This window comes from Lineus longissimus, chromosome 8, assembly GCF_910592395.1.
Source record: "Lineus longissimus chromosome 8, tnLinLong1.2, whole genome shotgun sequence".
NCBI lineage: Eukaryota > Metazoa > Nemertea > Pilidiophora > Heteronemertea > Lineidae > Lineus > Lineus longissimus.
The window spans coordinates 11,682,667-11,701,678 of NC_088315.1; the positions used below are offsets into that span (position 1 = coordinate 11,682,667).

General features: G+C 40.6%; 1 protein-coding gene across 3 annotated transcripts in view; it reads right to left on the reverse strand.

Moving 5' to 3' along the window:
* Nucleotides 1-19,012, reverse strand: part of LOC135492752 (E3 ubiquitin-protein ligase RNF213-like) — a 113,289-nt gene that overhangs the window by 61,195 nt on the left and 33,082 nt on the right. For all 3 annotated transcript variants that reach the window (XM_064779387.1, XM_064779388.1, XM_064779386.1), the window contains exons 24-36: nucleotides 18,849-18,990; nucleotides 17,698-17,872; nucleotides 17,378-17,437; nucleotides 14,269-14,348; nucleotides 13,902-14,099; nucleotides 12,342-12,479; nucleotides 11,979-12,099; nucleotides 11,416-11,654; nucleotides 10,809-10,891; nucleotides 9,408-9,547; nucleotides 8,071-8,157; nucleotides 6,185-6,298; nucleotides 5,363-5,535 (exon numbers count right to left, since the gene is read on the reverse strand). In XM_064779387.1, the coding sequence (XP_064635457.1) occupies nucleotides 5,363-5,535; nucleotides 6,185-6,298; nucleotides 8,071-8,157; nucleotides 9,408-9,547; nucleotides 10,809-10,891; nucleotides 11,416-11,654; nucleotides 11,979-12,099; nucleotides 12,342-12,479; nucleotides 13,902-14,099; nucleotides 14,269-14,348; nucleotides 17,378-17,437; nucleotides 17,698-17,872; nucleotides 18,849-18,990 (1,750 nt within the window). The remainder of the gene's footprint in view (nucleotides 1-5,362; nucleotides 5,536-6,184; nucleotides 6,299-8,070; nucleotides 8,158-9,407; nucleotides 9,548-10,808; nucleotides 10,892-11,415; nucleotides 11,655-11,978; nucleotides 12,100-12,341; nucleotides 12,480-13,901; nucleotides 14,100-14,268; nucleotides 14,349-17,377; nucleotides 17,438-17,697; nucleotides 17,873-18,848; nucleotides 18,991-19,012) is intronic.

Consider the following 19,012-nt stretch of genomic DNA (forward strand, 5'->3'; position numbering starts at 1 on the left):
GTTATAATATTTGTATATCTAGTTACACAACGGCAATGCTGCAATTTATATTTAGTACATTTTAACGTAATTGAAAATTTCAAAATTCAAGATGAATTAAAAATTTTTACGAATGACAATGGTCTTTAAAGGCCTACGCCGTTTGTTGAAAATTTTCAATCTGAAAATTTCCAATTGCGTGAATGCATACTGAATATAAAGCATTGCCGTCGTGTAGACAGATATACAAATACTATGAATACCAAGTTTCAGCAAATTCATATTCATAATAACTGCACTATGGCATTGTTTATTAGTGGATTTTTTTTTAACTTGACCACCAGTAATTAGGAGCGGTGTACCCCTTTAAGATGTTTTTGGTCATCTGACACAGGCAGCACTTTGAGCAAGCTGTGATCAATGAAACTAACTAATCTGTTGAGCACAAATCACGGGGCCAGTCAGTGACATGCACATTCATTCCCTGTGCACAGATATAGCTATTTAAAAAACTTACTGCTACACAGCTTCAGTCTACATGGTCGGTCAGTACGCAAATGACTTGCTCCTCTATGACAAAGCTGAATATGGTTCCATTAGCGCTGATGGCATCGTTTAATGATGGTCACTTTATGAGCAGGCGCCTGTATCATAAGCCTAGTTCCATTTGCACTAATGGTATCTTGATGACAGTCACTTTACGAGCAGAGTTTATCAAGAAGGTAACTTTAAGATATCACTACTATAATGGACGTAGAGGTGTAAAAGTTTGTAATCTAACTCCTCCGTCAGTTCCTGAGAGTCGAGATTGATACAGAGTATGTCTTGGCAGGCTTTAAATTTGGAATTCTGGAGCGATTATGGAGAAATTGCATTTTTATTTGCTTCCATATAAGGGCATGGTCATCATCATAAGGTAGGTTGTCAAAAGTCAGGAGTTCTTATTGGCATAAAGTGGCATTTCATGAGTCAACAGTACAGAAATATACCGAAAAGAAACCAAATTGCAAAACAAATATCGGTGTAAATTGTTCAGGTACCTACGAATGCTATTTATTCTCCCATTTCATGTTAATTTCAGTTACTGTATTAACTTTTAACTGAGAGAAACAACCCCTCTGACCAGTATGGCTTTGCAGGTGACCATGTGATTCACCATCTTCACCATAAGTAAATATTTCTAAACACTCACCAATATGCATCTTTACTTACCAAACCTGCCACCATCAGCCAATTTAAGCTTCTTTACCTCTGTGACCTTGAAAAATAGGTCAAATCAAAAACTCCTGTGACATGTCATGTGTCGTCATTACATGTACCTATGATAAAAATTTAGTGATGATCGAGCCCTCAGTTATAAGGGAAATAGCACTTTTTGTGTTTTCGGTTTTAGCCACCTGGTGGCAATATCAGGACCGAATTTTGGTATCCTGGACGCAAGGGCCCAACGCGCCGCGTAGCGGCAAAAAAGCGAAGCTGGCGAAACATTTATAACGGGTCACCGTCACTTATTATTGGACTTATAGCGCATTCAAGGTTGCAACTATTTTGCTTTATAGTGTCACCAGGAAAGAAAAGCATGCGACCTAACGCCGATCTATTTGTATAAAGTGATAATTTGAAGGTATATAGTAGGAAATATCAATAAAATAATCATTCCATGTCGTCTTTTGAGGGCATTTTTGATTGTAAAAAATATATGTGTACGTCACCGTAGTCTCTGCAATGATAATTTTATCAGAGCCGTCTCGCGCAAGTAGAAGTTCTTTACCTATTAGTTCTTCACTTATTAGTCTCAACGTCTGGCGCAAAGCCAGACGTTTTCCATTACGATTTCACTACGATGTTTGACAAGAAGGAGCAGTGCGCGAGATATGCTAATGAGCAGACTTCCCTCGCTTGAGTTTCTGAAGAATGTTCCATATCGCGCTAAGCTCATCACTGCTGATTATGACAGGCGTGCAACGGTAAGTATTTGCTCCCCAACTTCCACCCTAATACGGTACAATAAGTTACCATTTGATGGGAATGGGACAATGCCCTCACTGTGTATGGAGTCATAGGGATAAGAAGACATTATTCATTAGTGTTGGTACAAGTGATTTTGCCCAAAAAGCATGTGCATTCAAAAAACAAAATATGCAAGGTATCACGTACATGACCATGACGACGTGCAGAAAGTGCACTGGCCAGTGCATACCCTATGGCTATGTACTAGTAAACATGGTAAACATGAACAACATCATTATTCATCGGCAGGTCATTTTACTCCGAGCTTTTCCTGAAACATATAGCCATGATGATTAGGCCTACCATGTACCATGACATGACCAATAACAGCACCAGATCATGTAGATGTCAACAAGTTCACATGAACCGTATAATCCTGCATGGCGCATGTGGGGCATGCGTCTAAACCAAAGCCCCAAAATCACTTGTTTTGGTCTATTTCACTTGTGTTTCCCCCGTCTCCCAGTCCATAATACATTTACAGTTTACAATCCCCGATCATGGCCCAACAAAAGGTCATCGGTTGACTAAAGGAACACAACTGTTCAATGGATTTATAGTTGAATGCGATCAAACTACGTCTTTTCAATCGTGGATTGTAAATTTAACCCCATGGGCCTAGGGAAGGCCCTATAACAATACTTTCGACACAGTTATTATCTCCGCTGCCTCCACCATGTTACACGCAATGCTCACTGCTGATTTTAAAAAATGCACCACCTAGTCAAAACAGGACATATGTTCTTCTAGGAATAGATCTCTTTCCAATATTTCGTCATTCCACTATCGTCATCACCTATGATACTTTCATTGACATTACAGGCACACATCCACAGAGCACTCTTCAAATCATCTACACAGTGGTTATCCAACTAGGATTATAAAGGTAATTTCTAAGCCCCGCACAGTGGGTTTCACTCTTGATAAAGGGGCACTATTGCTAGCAGCTAGGTAGGCAAGATAAAGTTAGACGAAGTAGCCGATAGGGGTCTCTCACCCCTCAAAGTCCGTCACAACTATTCAAGCTTGTACAAGGAATACATGCAGCGCTGACTCTCACAAGACCCAATGGGAATGTCGCACAGTCATCTGTCAAAAACAAGACCTATGTTGTAGTATGATCTCTTGCCAATATTTAATAATTGCACTATCGTCATCACCTCATCATACTTCATTGACATTGCAGGCACACATTGACATAGACCACTGTTGCAATGAACGACACAGTCGCTATCCAAGTAGCATTATAGAGGTAATTATCATTATCATACCTCATTAGCATGTGAACCAATCGCGTCGCGTCCTTTGCGATCACGGCAAAGCCTCATGGAATAATGTCTTTCATTGTTGAATAATTTTTCATATTCCATGCCTACAACTTCAATTTCTTCATATTCCATGGCTAGAAGTTCAATACTAATATAATATCCAAGATAAAGTTACAAGAAGTAGTCAATAGGGGTCTCTCACCTCTCACTGTATGTCCACACTATTCACGCTTGTACGAGGAATACATACAATGCTGAATCTAACAACACCCAGTGCCCTTACTCTGTATATTATAGTCACTGGAAGATGGCCCATTTCACTCCTTGCTTCTACTTCACCTATAGTCTCATTGCATACGCCTCAGTTCTATGATATCACATTCACTTTCAGCTGTCATGCAACGCAACAACTGTGCTATCTGCCATCGCACATCAACGAAGAAGTGCAGCCGCCCACATTCCACCTCACATCTGTCCGACCAGCTGCAATCCTCGAGGACGCCCCACTGTACCACGATTTCACTACGATGTTTGACAAGAAGGAGCAGTGCGCGAGATAGGCTAATGAGCAGACTTCCCTCGCTTGAGTTTCGGAAGAATGTTCCATATCGCGCTAAGCTGACCACTGCTGACCATGACAGGCGTGCATTGGACTGGTACAGGTTGGAACTGAACATTGAATATGCTGGTGGTGACGCTTTCTGATGAGAAGTTGGTCGTGACTGATGCAGTATTGTTGGACTTGTCCACAGCATCGTTCAATCATTGCTCTCTGAGCTGCCTTGATTCTGTACTTACCCAAATACTAAGACCAAATGCCTGTTGACTGTGCTTTAAGAGAGACTGGCGCCATGCCTAGAGATATGACTGACCCCTATTGGCAAATTTGTATGACTTTATCTTGCCTACCTAGCTGCTGCCTATAGTCTCCCTTTAACTGCGGAACACTTCAAAGTCGATAAAATGCCATGTTCCACCTTTTAATGTGTTCAGACCGCCATTTTCAAAATAATCAAGTCAGGACACTGCCTTCTAGTCTCATAATAAATTTTGCTTTCCTCAATAATAACATTTCTTCTTCTTCAATGCTTTCATCATTCCAAACTTCTCCTCCTCTGACTTTTACAGGGGTACAGTCATGGCAATCAAAACCCAAATACTGAGACCAAATGCCTGTTGACTGTGCTTTAAGAGAGACTGGCGCCATGCCTAGTCTCTCTTAAAGCACAGTCAACAGACACCAACCCCCTCAGACTCAGAAACCACAAACGCCCAACCCTTCCTGCTACCTTAATACTTCTGGGTGTCATTATATAGGGGAACATATGTACCACCAGACGAAAACGACGATGGATGACAGATGCCGCACCAAAAGATAAGCCCACTTAAAAGGGATTTGCATGCAGCAGGCCGCTATGTAAGAATACTACTTGAAATGGATATGTCGCATCCTTGAGACCGCAGACCTCAAATTGAAAGCTTAGTAACTCTATTCTGATTGGTGAAAATTATTTTTTTATGCAGAATGGGAAGATATAGGTTGAAACTTAAACATATGTAGTATCAAGAATTGATAAAGACTCATATGGAAATTAATAGATTACCTTTTGTCATCAGTATATGTTTTGCTGTAAATGCACATTGGATGTTGCATGACCGGAGCCTTAAAGGCCTACACCATTTGTTATAAATTTGAAGGATTTAATAGAATTTGACAATCTTCAATTGCATAAATACGTATTGGATATAAATTTCAACCCTGCCAAGTAGACAGATATACAAATACATATATACCAAGTTTCAGCTAAGTTGCATGCATGATAAGTGATCCTTGGCCCCATGATTAAATACGAATGACATACCCTTTTCATGTCGACCATAACGACATAGAAAGGATTCAATACATCTAAACTGGATCTACAATGTACATACTCAAACGGGGTTACGCACTATCATTCTTCACATTTCTTATAACGTCGACAACCTCCTGGTAAGCGCTCTAACCTGGTACCACCTAAAAATCAAGATCAAATACCATGGAAGACAGCGGAACAGGGGGAAAGTAAACTGCAGCGCCATGAAAAGAAACTACAAATGATTCATACCTGTTTATTTCGTCAAGAATACAACGGGGGTCTGGAAGTGCACAAGGTTCTTCGAAATGCTCTGCAATAATGTCTCGATATGCACCTCTGGTTTGTTCTTGCAGACACGCATGGTAGCACACACCGAGTGCAAGGATCAGAGAGCGTGTTACATCTCCAACAGTTTCTTCATCCTGGAAAGAATTCATTCCATGCTTGACTTGAGATGGAAACCACTGCAAGTTATTACATATGATACAGTATTGATCCTGTTCTTTGCAAGATCAATTCCTGTCGAGATGTCCCTTGCACATTTGGCCATTTGCCAAAGCAAAAATCTGCAGAGAGAGCTGAAAATTATCACCGATAGAGATCCTACACATTCACACTAATACTTGGCAATAATTCTTGGATCATTCTTCCAGTTGACAGCATGTTGTCTAATGATTCAGGTAGATATTTTATCCTCCTGGGAGTGCCAGCACACTAGGGCTGAAAGGATGAATGTCGTCCTGGGTGCCGACAAATGGTACCCAGGTTCGAGATCAACTGGACAATAAGCACCCTGGGTGCCATTACACTAGACAAATAGCACCCAGCTTCTTTTCGCCTGGCTTATGGATCTTAGGGACGAGGACGGTTCTTGCAATCTCGTTTTATCTCGCGCCGTGGTACTTGTGGCATTAGCAGTAAATAAATAAAAAGAACAGATAAACAGAAAAAAAACGCGTTTAGGCCTAAAGGTCTTTGAAAGCACATTTCGGATAGGCCTAAACGCGTTTTTTTCTGTTTATCTGTTCTTTTTAACATGACATAACATGAAAATATCCTTATAGAAATTACCTCATCATCCGAATCATCCATCAGTTCTTTGAGAAGTTCAATCCGTTCATAGAACCACGCCATCACATTCATTGTCCTCTCAACATCCCGAAGACTGACAAAGCTACATTCATTCTGAAAGAAACCAAGAACGGCAGACACATTTCAATATTTCCTTTCAAGATTCGCTATCTTTTTTAAAATAGCCAAAATATGCAGTGATGTGCAAAAGAGATGGCCTCATGGATCGCTTTCGTATATATCAATCAGGCAATTATTTTCATGTTTTCAGGAAAAACCCAGCACTAGAGTTTTAAATAAAACTTTATGTAATATTCCGGCTCCCTGGGGGCCAAGTTGAGAATCATATTGGACCAAAATTCGGTGTCAGAGATTATCAGACCTAGAGGGTCAAGTGTACCAAGTTTCAAGTTGTAAGCTTTAATGGTTCGGAAACGTGCCATTGTTTATGCCAATTGACCTCAGTGACCTTGAAAAGAAGGTCAAATCAAAAATCCGTATGATATGCCATGTATCCTTGCCAATCAATACTAAGCTTTTTAAAACTTTTTTAGTTTTGGCCCCCTGGTGGCCAAGTCAAGAATAAGATTGGACTGAAATATGGTGTTGGAGGTTATGAGGTAGAGAGTCATGTGTACCAAATTTCAAGTTCATAGCTTTAGGGGTTAAGAAATGTGCCATAGTTACACTCAAATGGACAATTTATGCCATTTGACCTCTGTGACCTTGAAAAGTAGGCCAAATCAAAAACCTGTATGAAATGTGATGTATCCTTGCTAGGAGAACCTACCATAAATATTTTATGGAAAATCAGAGTCACTTATAAGAGAGATATCACACTTTTTAGATTTCCACTTTTGACCCACTGGTGGCCAAGACAAGAATCAAATCGGACCGAAATTCAGTGTCAAAGGCCACCTGACCTGGGATAGAGACGACAGACAATGATGACGACGGAGGAAGGACACAGAGGTAATGTATAGACTCCCCTATAGTGAGCCAAAAAGTTAGCCAGAACATGACTTTATGCTCTTTGGAAAATTTAGTATCGTCAACCAATTGCCTATCCAAGTTGAACATGTTAAATGGCATTGAACAACCAACTGTATAATATCTACCTTGGTTTGAATATTCAGAACTTGGTCTTCGCTCAGTAAAAATACATGTAGAGTAAATAATAAATATAACGATGGCCCAGTTACTTAAATGAAAATGCCAGGGGCCATTTTGCTCACCGGTATTTAGGTGACGACTTAATTGACAATGAATGTTTTTTGAGATAGGACCGAGGAAGACTCTGAGGTACTACTAGTATCTGTATCCTAATCATAGGGCACTTCATATGTCATTGCAGTTAAGAAACGTGCCATAGTTAGGCCGCTGTGACCTTGAAAAGTAGGTCAAATCAAAAACACATATGATATGTGATATATCCTTGATAGGAGTACCTACCATAAAAATTTCATCAAAAACAAATCACTAATGAGTGAGATATCACACTATTTATGTTTTCAGTTTTGGCCCCCTGGTGGCCAATTCAAGAATCAGACCGGACCGAAATTCAATGTCAAAGGTCATCTGACCTAGGGGGACATGCATACAAAGTTTTGAGTCCATAGCCCTAGCGGTTAAGAAATGTGCCACTGTTTTTGAAATAGGATACGACAGATGACGACGGCCCACGACGGCAACGGACGACGGACACTGCACTGTTGTATAGACTCACCGTACCGGTGAGCCAAAAATACAATTTTGTCAATGTCATCGAATAAAGATGTTATGTCCCCGGACTTGCTTATGGAATAAACAGACACATTTTGGAATTGAAATCTTCAGAAATACAGTTGTGTAAAAAGTTTGATGTCAGGAAAGTCATTTTTACAAACCTGTTGTGTTCTCATGAATCTCTGAGAGGCAGCAAGGATGTTTGTGATGACACGATTCAGTTCAGGTCCGTTCGGTATTTGCCCGTTCTGAAACATAGAAGTCATGTAATGCTGGTTTGATAACGAATAAATATGGCCTCTACGACTCCAAAATAAAAATATACCCGAGCAATTATTTTGTCTCAATTCACGCAAAATTAACCCATAGTGTGAGCCACATGTCCTTAACCAATTACAGAAAAAATCTAGATCCAGCTAGGCTCTTTAAATCTAAGCATCCTGGGATTTTTCATCGAGACATGCGAAAAGACATGCATTGCCAACCATAGGATGCACACGACACGAAACGTTCTCATTTCCACGTGCCAAAACCAACGCATTTGATTGCACAAAATTGGCTTGAAGAATCACTAAAATCATTACTAGAAATTACCCTTGCTCTGCAGGGAATCTTAAGCAAAATAGAGTTTGGATGGCCGTAGAGTAAAAGATTATGTTGTGCTGCACGTAGTGTTCCTTGAATCTACTTTTAATACTTGTGGCGGCCAGACGTGCGGGATATTAAGGCTCAACCGAGATTTTAATAACAAACAGAGCTAGAGAAGCAGTGTATTTCAATGATTATAGTTTGGCCGGTTAATTTCACAATTTACCGCATCTTCAAAAGAACAATATATTCTGATTATTATTGACTAATGTGATTAGATATATTTAACTAAACCATCTTCTGCCTGAAATCTGTGAAACTCTCAACCAGTGCGAAAGTGATCTCCATAACATGGTCTGATTTCAATATGAAACTGTGAGCCGTTGAATTTGGTCTGGAAGACATGACGGTTGGATATGCAGTAGCTGATATTGTAAATCTTACATGAACTTGGAAAATGATAAAGAGATTTCATTACAATTTACATGGTAGGGGTAATTTTCTAGGGGTAAGGTACATGTAATATGGGTCCTTAGATTGCGTGTTAAGTCATACGCGGGAGATTTGAATAAGAAGCACAGAAAAGCGTGATCCATAAGCTTTGTACAGTTATCAATTGTGGAACATCTTGAAAGCATACATTTGTACATTCATCAAATTTTGAGTGTACGCATATTTTTTTAGTCAAATTTAAAAACACATGACATCCTATATCTATTCTCTTATAAGTTCAAATAATAATTTGGGGCTGCAGGCTATTAGATCCATTTCGGGCAACAGAATCAACTACATCTACAACATATGCAGTAGAAATAAAATGGGAATTAGATTACCATACTACATAACAGAATGTACAGACATTGTACAAATGGGATCTGAATAGCAATTATATGATAATGATAACACTCACGGCCATGTATCTTTGTACCATTTGTTTGATGTACATCCTCTCCACCTCATCGCTGAGTTGTCCAAAGTCCCAGACTAGAGGCAACATGCTCTGTGGGAGTGGTTGAACACGGTACACCAGGTGTCTCATTGGCACACGCCCTGAAATCAAAAACATTGATAAGTTGGTTTATACTTTGCACTGACTTTGCACTGACATCAACATCTTTAAATCAAATATAAAGACTCTGCTCTTTAAAAGAGCCTTCTGTAAAGCGCCTTGAGCGGGACTAGTGCCTGGATACGTGCGCTATAACAAGTTGCATTATTATTATATCAATTTTCTAGGGGTAAGGTATATGTAATCGGTAGATGTCGTCCTGGGTACCCCTAAAAGGTACCCAGGACGATCCTGGGTACCTTTTAGGACACTAAAAGTTACCCAGTTTGAAATTCGCGCACTTTTGAAACCTGCCAACGAGGTTCTTGAAAACGGTACTGTCAAAACCCACGTAGTCAAAATGCGAGTTTCTGCCGATGATTTACACAGGTCTCAAGCAGGTCAGGATGGCATGGCTCTTCATCATCACCATCACCATCATCATCACCATCATCATCATCATCATCATCATCATCATCATATTGCCGTATTAAATCCATTTCACTCCGTTTATGTGCAAAAAATACGATTTCAACAGATCAATAGATCATCCTTCTTGATGAACTGAGCTGATTTCGTGCACTGCAAAACGCTTAAGTACCGTTTTCAAGAACCTCGTCGGCAGGTTTCAAAAGTGCGCGAATTTCAAACTGGGTAACTTTTAGTGTCCTAAAAGGTACCCAGGATCGTCCTGAGTAACTTTTAGGGGTACCCAGGTTTGGTCCTGGGTACCCAGGACGTCATCTACCGATTCGGCCTAAGATTGCGTGTCAAGTCATTTTATTGCTAATGTTAGTTGTGATATTATAGTTTATGTCAAATTACAGTACCTATTTATGTCAATCTGCCAAGTTGGTCTCAAACTGTTTTCCTCGGACTCCATATTCATCCAATATTTTTTTGTTTATGAAGTTGATTCACAACAACTGCATGTCATGATGATACCATAAAGTGTTCAATCATCTTGAACAAATTGTTGAAATTAAATGATTTATTTGAACCTTGAAGTTGATTCAAATAGTTTGGAGATGAAGATCCGCTGAGTTTTCATATTTATGTAAAACCATTTTTGTAGTCCTTTAATGACAAAGAACATTTTCATGTTGTCTTCCACTTGACCAAACGGTCTAAAGGGTTTAAGTCTGACGCTGGGTTGAATCAATCACATGTGCGTGGTTTCCTCTAAATATATTTTCTAACTTGTTCAGGGAGTATGGAAATGCTATACAAGAGGCAGATCGAAAATGAATGAATATCACTCACCTAGCTTGTCAGCAGTTTTATCTGCTTTGACATTGTATCCAAGTCCAGCCTGTTCAAGGTTCTGTATCATTTCCTTGGTGTGCCTGCAAAAGGGCAATGGTTCAGGTAAACAGGTATGAGAGGTTGCCATTGATCTGTGCTGGAGAGCTGAAAAGTCTCACCGACCGAGATGGTACACATTTCCACTTTCTCCCTGAGGAAATCCTTCTCGGCTCATACCAGTTGACAGCATGAGGTCTATTGATACAGGTAGATAATATCATCCTGGCATTGCCAGCAAAGCAGGTCGCAAGGTCTCTCACTTTTAGACCAAAGGAAGATTACGTAACATTGCTATAGCATGCTTCTTTGAGCAATCAATGTAATCAGGACAATGAACAAAACTCAGCAGGGTGAATTTCTCATTGCTAAAAGTTTCTCTAGCATCGATTTGCCATACAGTGTCCCATAATTTGGCATACACATTGAAATTGCCCTGATTGAACTTCAAACCTTTCTGTTAATCTTACTCAATCATCGACATCTGATCAACATTATCATGGTGATACCACCATAATTTGATTTTCAAAACAAGCCAATTGGGTATTATTTTTTGGCGAGGACTTACTTTCTGTAAGGATTACAAGCAGCCACAAATTTCAATCCAGCGTTGGTGCTGATCTGCTCGCCGTTAATACTGTTGTCACACATAATCTCCTTGATGAGACCAATGGCTTCAGTAGTGTTGGCTTCATCGAAGAACAGGATGGTGTACATCTTGGGGTTGTTCTCCCTGTTCTTAACTGCTAGTTTCTCCGCTTCCTGAACTTTCTTGATTATGTCCAAATGAGTTGTTCCACCATGGATCTGAAGTTTGCAAACTGTCTTCTTTAAAAGGATAAACAATCATTGGCTGCACTTGACTACATAGCATTTTTATCCACTTCACTGGCCCCCTATTGCGGGTTTATGTTTAATGGCTAGCCATTCGAAATGGGTTGGCGCCCTCGTTCTCTGCCCAGGATCAAGTAACCAGTGAATGGTCAATGCTAAATGGACCCCTGTTACCTTCGAACAACAATAACTTCAAATCAATATGTCACAACATATCGGAGTTAATCCTAACCAATAACAAGCGTTTTAGAAAAAATGGGCCGAAAGACTACTCTGAACTCTTATATATCGCTTTACCTTCATAAGCACAAGGTTCTTGATATCTTCATTCAGTGGTACCTGCAGATCACACATGAACTTGATGAGCCGCGTCTTTCCACACCCTGTCTCACCCATCACTACAACTGGGATACCACACCTAGGCACATAGAAAATTTTACTTAACATTATTTTATCTTATATTCAGCTCCATAGAACTTTGAAATCAATGATCTAATTTCAGAACACCTCGATCACAATTATGTAAAACAATCCACCCCCAAAGAGAAGAGAAAACAAGGCCAGTTTTCACAATGTTGCTGATAATTGTCTTTTTAAAACCAGCTGGCTACTAGCACTCTTCACTACCAAAAAAAGCATGATGTATGTTATTATGCATACCTAAACCGCATGTAAATTGCCAACATCTTTTTCACGTTGTCAGTTGTAAGTTCGTAGGTTTGGTCAGGATCGTTCCGGTTGGCATCGTTCATATCATCCAAACCCATCACATTACGCAGCCGTTTAATTTTGTCAATTCTGAAAGTAAGTGGTCCACCAATAAATTCCATGATCAAAACCAACCTTGAGATCAGCATTTAAAAAAATAGCATCGCAAAGCGAGCATAACCCCTCAGCTCACACACGCTGGAGGTGACATGATGGTGAAGTTAGCTTAGTGGACTACGCGCATCACTCATGAGATAGGTGAATGTAGTTTGTGTGAAAACAGGACCTTTTTGGCTGTCGAGCAAAACTGCAACTGTACATAATGGCATGATAAGTCCATTAGACCATCATCAAATTCGAGCATCAATAGTTATGGAGGCACGCTATGTTATATAACCTCTGTCAAAAAGATATCAAAGAAAAAAACTTGGGTTTTACATGTATGTGATGAAGTCTCACGAGCAGTGTCCACAGTAAAAATGTCATGGTTTTAGCAGGCAGCATTCATTAGATATAGCGAAAAGTAATTGTTCACATAATGCACCCTCATGGGGCCGAAAATCATCTAAACTGCCAAAAGGCACAATGGCACCGTAAGAACTTTGAACCATCCAAAGATGAAATGCCTAGCATTAAGGTTAAGGAGATCCGGAAACGAGTTTTTCAATGGACAGACGGACAGACCCTCAGATGGACAGACGGTGCCCTCCTAGACAATTATACCACTCTAGCCGTAATGGGCTGAGGGGTAACTAACCTTTATGGGCTGTGGGGTAATGATTCCCCAGTCCAGCAATGCCTTCAATCATTGACCAACAAAGGAAGATAATACGTGAGTTTGAATATCAGTTTCAGGCACGAAAGGTTTTCGGAAACAATATTTGTAGAATCTACAACTGCATAGATGTCTGCAATGTACCACAATAGGGAACTTTCGCAAATCCCTCAAAACAACTATACTCGAACGCTTCTCTCATTGTTTGACCGCCTGATAATGCAGTCGTACAATCGAATAGGCCTCACATTGACGTTCCGAGGGATTGGCAAAAAATCCCTTATAAAAGATGACTGGGAGCTCCAATCAAAGGTTCAGTGAGTTTAGATTTAAGAAACAAGTGGCCCAAGGGTTTGGCACTCAGCTGAAATACATGGGTACAATGAACACAAAATGGAAAGTACATTGATGGTACTGGTCTGTTTCAACCTCGATTTTGTTAACATATTCATATGCCAAAATATAACGCATGCATACCAAATGAAAAAAGACCCTTGGACAGATTATGACAAAATGTGCCACTTATTAGTGAAATATAAGAGCTTGAGCCCTATGACCTTGAAAAGTACGAATTGATGGATGGGAGGACAAACACCGCTCGAACTTTAATGGAGAATCCATACCACAGAGGTCAACAATATACCAAAGTAAAAGGTGACAGTTGACTTCAACAGTGTAATAAAATCAAGTCAATGCAATGAAAAGTACATAACTGCAGTTGTAGTTGCTGAACCTACCTCCTAAGTGTGTCGAAGTTCTCAGTGAGTTTAACGCCATTTCCTACCAGGGCATCAAAAAGTTGTCGTGACATGATATTTGTATTCAGTATCTGTCTCGTCTGATTATCGATCAGATTACCGGTCCTTCTGTCGATGTTGAAGCCAAGAAATGTGAACGTTTGACCATCAGGGTTAAAGAAGATGTATGGATGTGGGCTGCAAAAATAGAGACTATTAAGATGCTTTTTCTTGATATCAACAAATATATATACTGCACTTCAAAAGTATCTTTCAGAAAGCAATTCTTGTTAATATAAATGAAAATTGTTGTCTACTTGTTGTTTAAAAGTGGTTCTGATAAACTTTAACATTCTGTAGCACCAACCTTGACTCCCATCTCCTACGTAGAGCTAGCAGACCATCATCATTCTCAACCTCTCCATCTTTATCTTCATCCTCTCCTACCTACAGTGATAAAGAAATTCTTTCAAGTTAAATTCAAGTTTTTGGGATCACAAGGTCTCTCATTTAACTAAATGAAATGGTCCAGGGACCATGTGCTCACCTGTGTCAAAGGGAAGGCTATGGAATCAGTGATTCTGACATTGGGAAAGCTGTATATATCATTTTATGGTCAGACCAGCAATGGTCAATGATCCTGTATGGTCCACATGATGTGCATTTGTAAATACAAGGTCTAATTTGGTGTGGTAATCAGTTGTTTCTTCAGTGACAGACGACCTTGACCTTGTGACCTTGAAAAGTAGGTTGAAAAAAATGCAGAGGATATATGATGTAACACTGCAAGAAGTACCTACCATATTTTTTTCTTCAAATCTTTCACTTTCAGACCAGTAATAAGAGAGAAACCCCATATTTTCATTTATATACAATACAATAGATCATTTTTAGGGCGCATGCAAAGCTGCCTATGCCAGCCTCTACAAAATTGGGAGGATAAGGAAATACCTAGATCGTCACTCAGTAGTAAGGCTTGTGCACGCATTGGTTGTCTCCCGACTAGACACTAACAATGCCATACTCTATGGTCTACCAGATAAGACCCTGGCTCCTTTGCAACGTGTGCTAAATTCCGCTGCTAGGCTTGTTTGTCGCCGCAGGAAATTTGACAGCATCACCCCACTGCTCCGCGAGCTCCATTGGCTTCCTGTCAAGGCAAGAGTCGTTTACAAAATTCTGACTCTCGTACACAAGACAGTAGTGAGCAGTGGGGGTCCGATGTACCTGTCAGATTTGCTGGTGGCGACAAGCGGCTGTACGAGGTCCACCACGTTCAAGGCGCTTAAAATCAAAAGAAGTAAGTCCAGGTATGGTGACCGCAGCTTCTCATGCTGTGGCCCATACCTGTGGAACAAACTTCCTGTTTCCGTCAGGGCTCTACCAGAAACATCATTTAAGAGGCAACTCAAAACTACCTTGTTTGAGGACTATTTAGGGGGGGTGGCGCCTTGAGCGTGGTGGACCACGGAAAGGCGCCCAATATAAGTTTTTCAATTCAATTCAATTCAATTCTTCTCAGAACGGAAAAAGCTGTTAAAAGCGCCACCTGGATTTATGATTAAAATTTCCCAAAGAGCCAAGTCTTTAGCTGGCCTCTGAATGACACATAGTCCTCAGCTGATCTCAGAGAGCCGGGCAGGCCATTCCACAGCCTTGCAGCGCAGACAGAGAAACTCCTGTCCCCATAATTGCTTCTGGTGCGTCGCACTGCAAGACTGCATCCTGATGATGTAGCACGCGTAGTGCGGGAATGAACAAATGGACTGACCAGCTCCCTGAGATAGATAGGTGAACTGTTCCCATAGACGGCCTTATGCGCCATGCAGATGATCTTAAACTGCGATCGCAGGTGCACTGGAAGCCAGTGTAACCGCTTCAATACTGGAGTCACATGGTGGCGTTTCCGTGTCTTTGTTATTAACCTGGCCGCAGAGTTTTGCACTTTTTGCAATGGGGCAATAGTCTTCTTGGGAAGACCGTGGATGAGACCATTATTATAGTCAAGGCGGGAGATCACAAGCGCTTGGACAAGTCGCTGTGTACTGGCGGTGTCGAGGTACTTTCTAATTCGGCCAATATTGTGCAAATTAGAGAATGCGCTTTGACAAATCTTTCTCACATGGACGTTCATGTCCATGTGTTGGTCGAACCAAGCACCCAGGTCTCGCACAGCATCACAGTGGCTTATAACGGTCCCGTCAACATTAAGTTGAGTCACTGACGGACTTCTACGAGAAGAAGTTATTGCCAAAAACTCTGTCTTTGAGCCATTGCAGTCACAAGAAGCCACAGCCCCACACTCCGAATGCAACATTCCACTCGTGCAACAGTTAAACTTCCAAGTCCTAGATTACCATATGGAAAAATACCAAGTAGCTTATTTATGACCTTCGGCCCTCTGGTGGCCAAACCTTGAATCATGTGAGACCGCAATTTGGCCTCTGAGTAGCGATCACCCAGGGGTACATGTGTACCAAGTTAGAGTTCAATAGCTTCAGCGGTTACAAAACGTGCCACTGTTGTCTAACAGCAGTGCCCTGGACGACCTTGACCTCATGACCTTGAAAAGTAGGTAAAAAAACCCGCAAAGGATATATGATGTAACACTGCAAGAAGTACCTATCATATTTTTTTTCAGATTTTTCAGACCAGTATCAGGCAAGTAATCGCATATTTTCACTTTTAACATTTTGTCTCCTATTGGCGGAACTGTGAATTGTATTACGCCAAGATTCAATCTCTGAGTAGGGGTCACCCAGGGGTATATTTGTACCAAGTTTAAGATCTCTGGCTAAAGTGGTTACGAAACGTGCCACCACTGACTAACGGCGTTGCTGCCGACTAACTTTGACCTCTGTGACCTTCAAAAGTATGTCAAATCAAAAACCCGGATGGTATGTGATGTCCCATTGGTAGAAGTACCTACCATATTTTTTTCAAATTTTTCGGACCGGTAATAAGGGAGAAAACACAATTTTTCCATTTTTGACCTCTGGCCGCCTGGTGGCAAAACCGTGTATCATATGAGGCTGCGATTCAGTCTCTGAGTAATGGTCACCTAGGGGTACATGTGTACCAAGTTAGAGTTCAAAAGCTTGAGTGGTTACAAAATGTGCCACCCATGTCTAACGACGACGACGACGGACACTGCGTGATGGTAAAGGCTCACAGGTGAGCCAAAAATGAGTGACTCCAGGGCCTGATAAGTGGTAATGCAAAGACAAGAAATTTGAGTGCAAACGCACGAGAGTTCCCGCATATCAGCACCGGTTCTTGTCAAGATGAAAACAGGAACGATTACCTTTGTGCTTGAAAGATACCCAACTCCCAGATGGAAAAAGCCTTAGTACAAACTTGAAGGAAAAGTGCACATCAAATTGGCTGCAGGAAACTGCAATCATCAATTCCTAGTTGACTGCGCTGGAATACTATACTCATATTTACACCAGTCCTGCAGAAAATGTTATCCTTACCTGCGGTCGAAGTAACTGTGGTGTTTCTTCTGACACCATCAATGATCGTGTGGCAAAGTCCTGAATGATACATAGAAGAAGCGTACACATTCATAGTCGTGAAATCAATTCAATATTATCCTGAGCAAGTAAAAGATTTGTACACGGTTTTTTTTAGATCCACGGAACACAATCATCTTCCTCTGATGTTCAATATTTGACACCGCCTCCATTGCCTGCCAGTTCTAATGCACTGTTTGTGGTGAGCAATCCCAATTTTTATCACTCTAGGGCAAAATCATTTGTCGTGGCAGTGGCAGGAGTTTACTCTAGCTACCTACCTTTGACATCTGAACCATGAACTTCACCACAAAGACTGTGAACCCAGGTAGAAACTCCTGGGCAGAATCTGAGCAGAAAGCAGAGCGCTCTGCATCAGCTAGCTGAGTGTTGAGGAAGGAGGCAAAGTTGTGCAACTCAGACCAGGAAGGATCACCATTCTCCACACCACAGTAACTAGATAAGAAAGGAGATTGGTCAAATATTACTCTCATTGAACATTCACACCAGTTTATCAATTTAAGGTCCACCTTCTTTGTAGAGTATTGTGCCAATTATGTTTAACTACCACTCGACATTATTGATAAACGGCAAAACATCAAAAAGGCTCTGTCGTGCGTGTTCGTTGTATTTTCTTGTGGTTCAGGATGCAAGATATAAATATTGCTGTAGTATAGTCCTCCTGCGTGCAAATCGCTGAAACATAATGGCTTTGGTGAAATAGATTGATGTGCAGTACGTATTTGAACAAAAGGACATTTTCAAAGTTCACGTTTTCTTTCAAATTTTTTAATTCGCTTCAGCGATATAACATGTTTCGATTCCCAATATTTTCTAGACATTGTAAAAAGGCCTTTTTGGTGGTAGTCCATGGCAATTATCAAATATTTTTATATGTAACGTACAGAATCAAAAATGTTTGTAAACTTTGCAATTCTTAGAGCCTGGAATTAGTTTCTTCGGATTTACCACCAGGGATTCTACAGAAACACAGAAAGTCCTGGCTCTTTCACAGCATGCATTAAAACAATATAAAATCTAGTCAGGATGTTGTTCAGGATGGGACTAGCACAGCATTGCTTGGAGAATACCTAGGTACTGGTAGTGTCTGTCAGAAAGGGCAAATAATGCGAAGGAGAGCAACTGAAAAATAAATGAATATGTGACTAAATAGCGCTTAATCCAACTGGTCGCTTAAGGTGCGTCACATCAATACCCCCAGCTGTTGCAATTGGCCTATGCTCTCATGAATCAATCTGAATCAACAGTATTACTAACCAATAACAGGTCCGAGCAGCAACTAATCATGAGTACTGCTCGGCAATGTGCAAGGCCTTTGCTATTATATGTGGCAATTGCAATGAAAGTGAAAACTTGTTGTACATCCGCCTGTAGAATCCCACACAAATTACAAGAAGAACAATATACTTACCTCAAGAGCAACTCCAACCATAAATACAAACGACTTGACTGCGTTTCAGCGGAAGTGAGCGTCTTGAGGTGATTGAACGGTCTTCTGAACTCCTGGTGTTTGCATATATCTTCATATATCAGGGGAACGTTGACCAAGAAACCTGAAAGATTCAAGAATGACCT